Source organism: Bison bison, unplaced genomic scaffold, assembly GCF_000754665.1.
Source record: "Bison bison bison isolate TAMUID 2011002044 unplaced genomic scaffold, Bison_UMD1.0 scf7180017864516, whole genome shotgun sequence".
NCBI lineage: Eukaryota > Metazoa > Chordata > Mammalia > Artiodactyla > Bovidae > Bison > Bison bison.
In genome coordinates this window covers 8,450,181-8,451,180 of record NW_011495069.1, presented here as the reverse complement: position 1 = coordinate 8,451,180, position 1,000 = coordinate 8,450,181, and the positions used below count along the sequence as shown (strand labels likewise).

General features: G+C 48.7%; 1 protein-coding gene across 1 annotated transcript in view; it reads right to left on the bottom strand.

The window, feature by feature from the left end:
- EXTL1 (exostosin-like glycosyltransferase 1) overlaps positions 1–1,000 on the bottom strand; it is a 17,696-nt gene that overhangs the window by 2,809 nt on the left and 13,887 nt on the right. Inside the window, exon 10 of the mRNA XM_010830088.1 lies at positions 60–231. Coding sequence (XP_010828390.1) covers positions 60–231 — 172 coding nt within the window. The remainder of the gene's footprint in view (positions 1–59; positions 232–1,000) is intronic.

Genomic DNA, 1,000 nt, shown 5'->3' with positions numbered 1-1,000 from the left:
AGAGCGTGGCTTCCCTAGCCAGGGCCCTCCCAGTGCCGACCACGCCCCTAGGTCCTCACCAGTGGAGGTTTGGCCTCCTGATGCCACGGCCCATAGGGCACCTTGATAGGCGGCAACTTGGTGACGGCTGCTACTAGAAAGTTCATCAGGACATCCACGCAGGGGGGTGACTCATCTGCCAGGGTCCTCAGAGCCTTGGGCAGGGAGTGGGTGAAGAGGGTGTGGTAATACCTGGGTGAGAGGAGAGGAACAGGAGAGGGTGCAGCCCGATTCCCCACCAAGGCCGAATTCTTCTCCCTCCTGGCCTCACTCTCCCATTGATCCCAATTCCTAAGCTTCCTGTGAAAGTCCTGCACCCTTTTCTGAGCCCTGGCCGCCTCCAGGAGCTCCCATCCCGTGTATGCTCTGCTCTCCACTACTCTGTGCCCTGTGGCTTCTCTGCAGCCAATAGTGAAATGAAATGCAAAAGAGAAAAGAAATGCAAAACGGCAAAATGGTTGTCTAAGGAGGCCTTACAAATAGCTGAGAAAAAAAGAGAAGCTAAAGGCAAAGGAGAAAGGGGAAACTATACCCATCTTGAATGCAGAGTTCCAAAGAATAGCAAGGAGAGATAAGAAAGACTTCCTCAGTGATCAGTGCAAAGAAATAGAGAAAACAATAGAATGGGAAAGGGTAGAGATCTCGTCAAGAAAATTAGAGATACCAAGGGAACATTTCATGCAAAGATGGGCACAATAAAGGACAGAAATGGTATGGACCTAACAGAAACAGAAGGTATTAAGAAAAGGTGGCAAGAATATACAGCAGAACTATACAAAAAAGATTTTAACGACCCAGATGACCATGATGGTGTGATCACTCACCTAGAGCCAGACATCCTGGGGTCCAAAGTGAAGCTGGGCTTAGGAATCATCACTATGAACAAAGCTAGTGGAGGTGATGGAATTCCAATTGAGCTATTTCAAATCCTAAAAGATGATGCTGTGAAAGTGCTGCACTC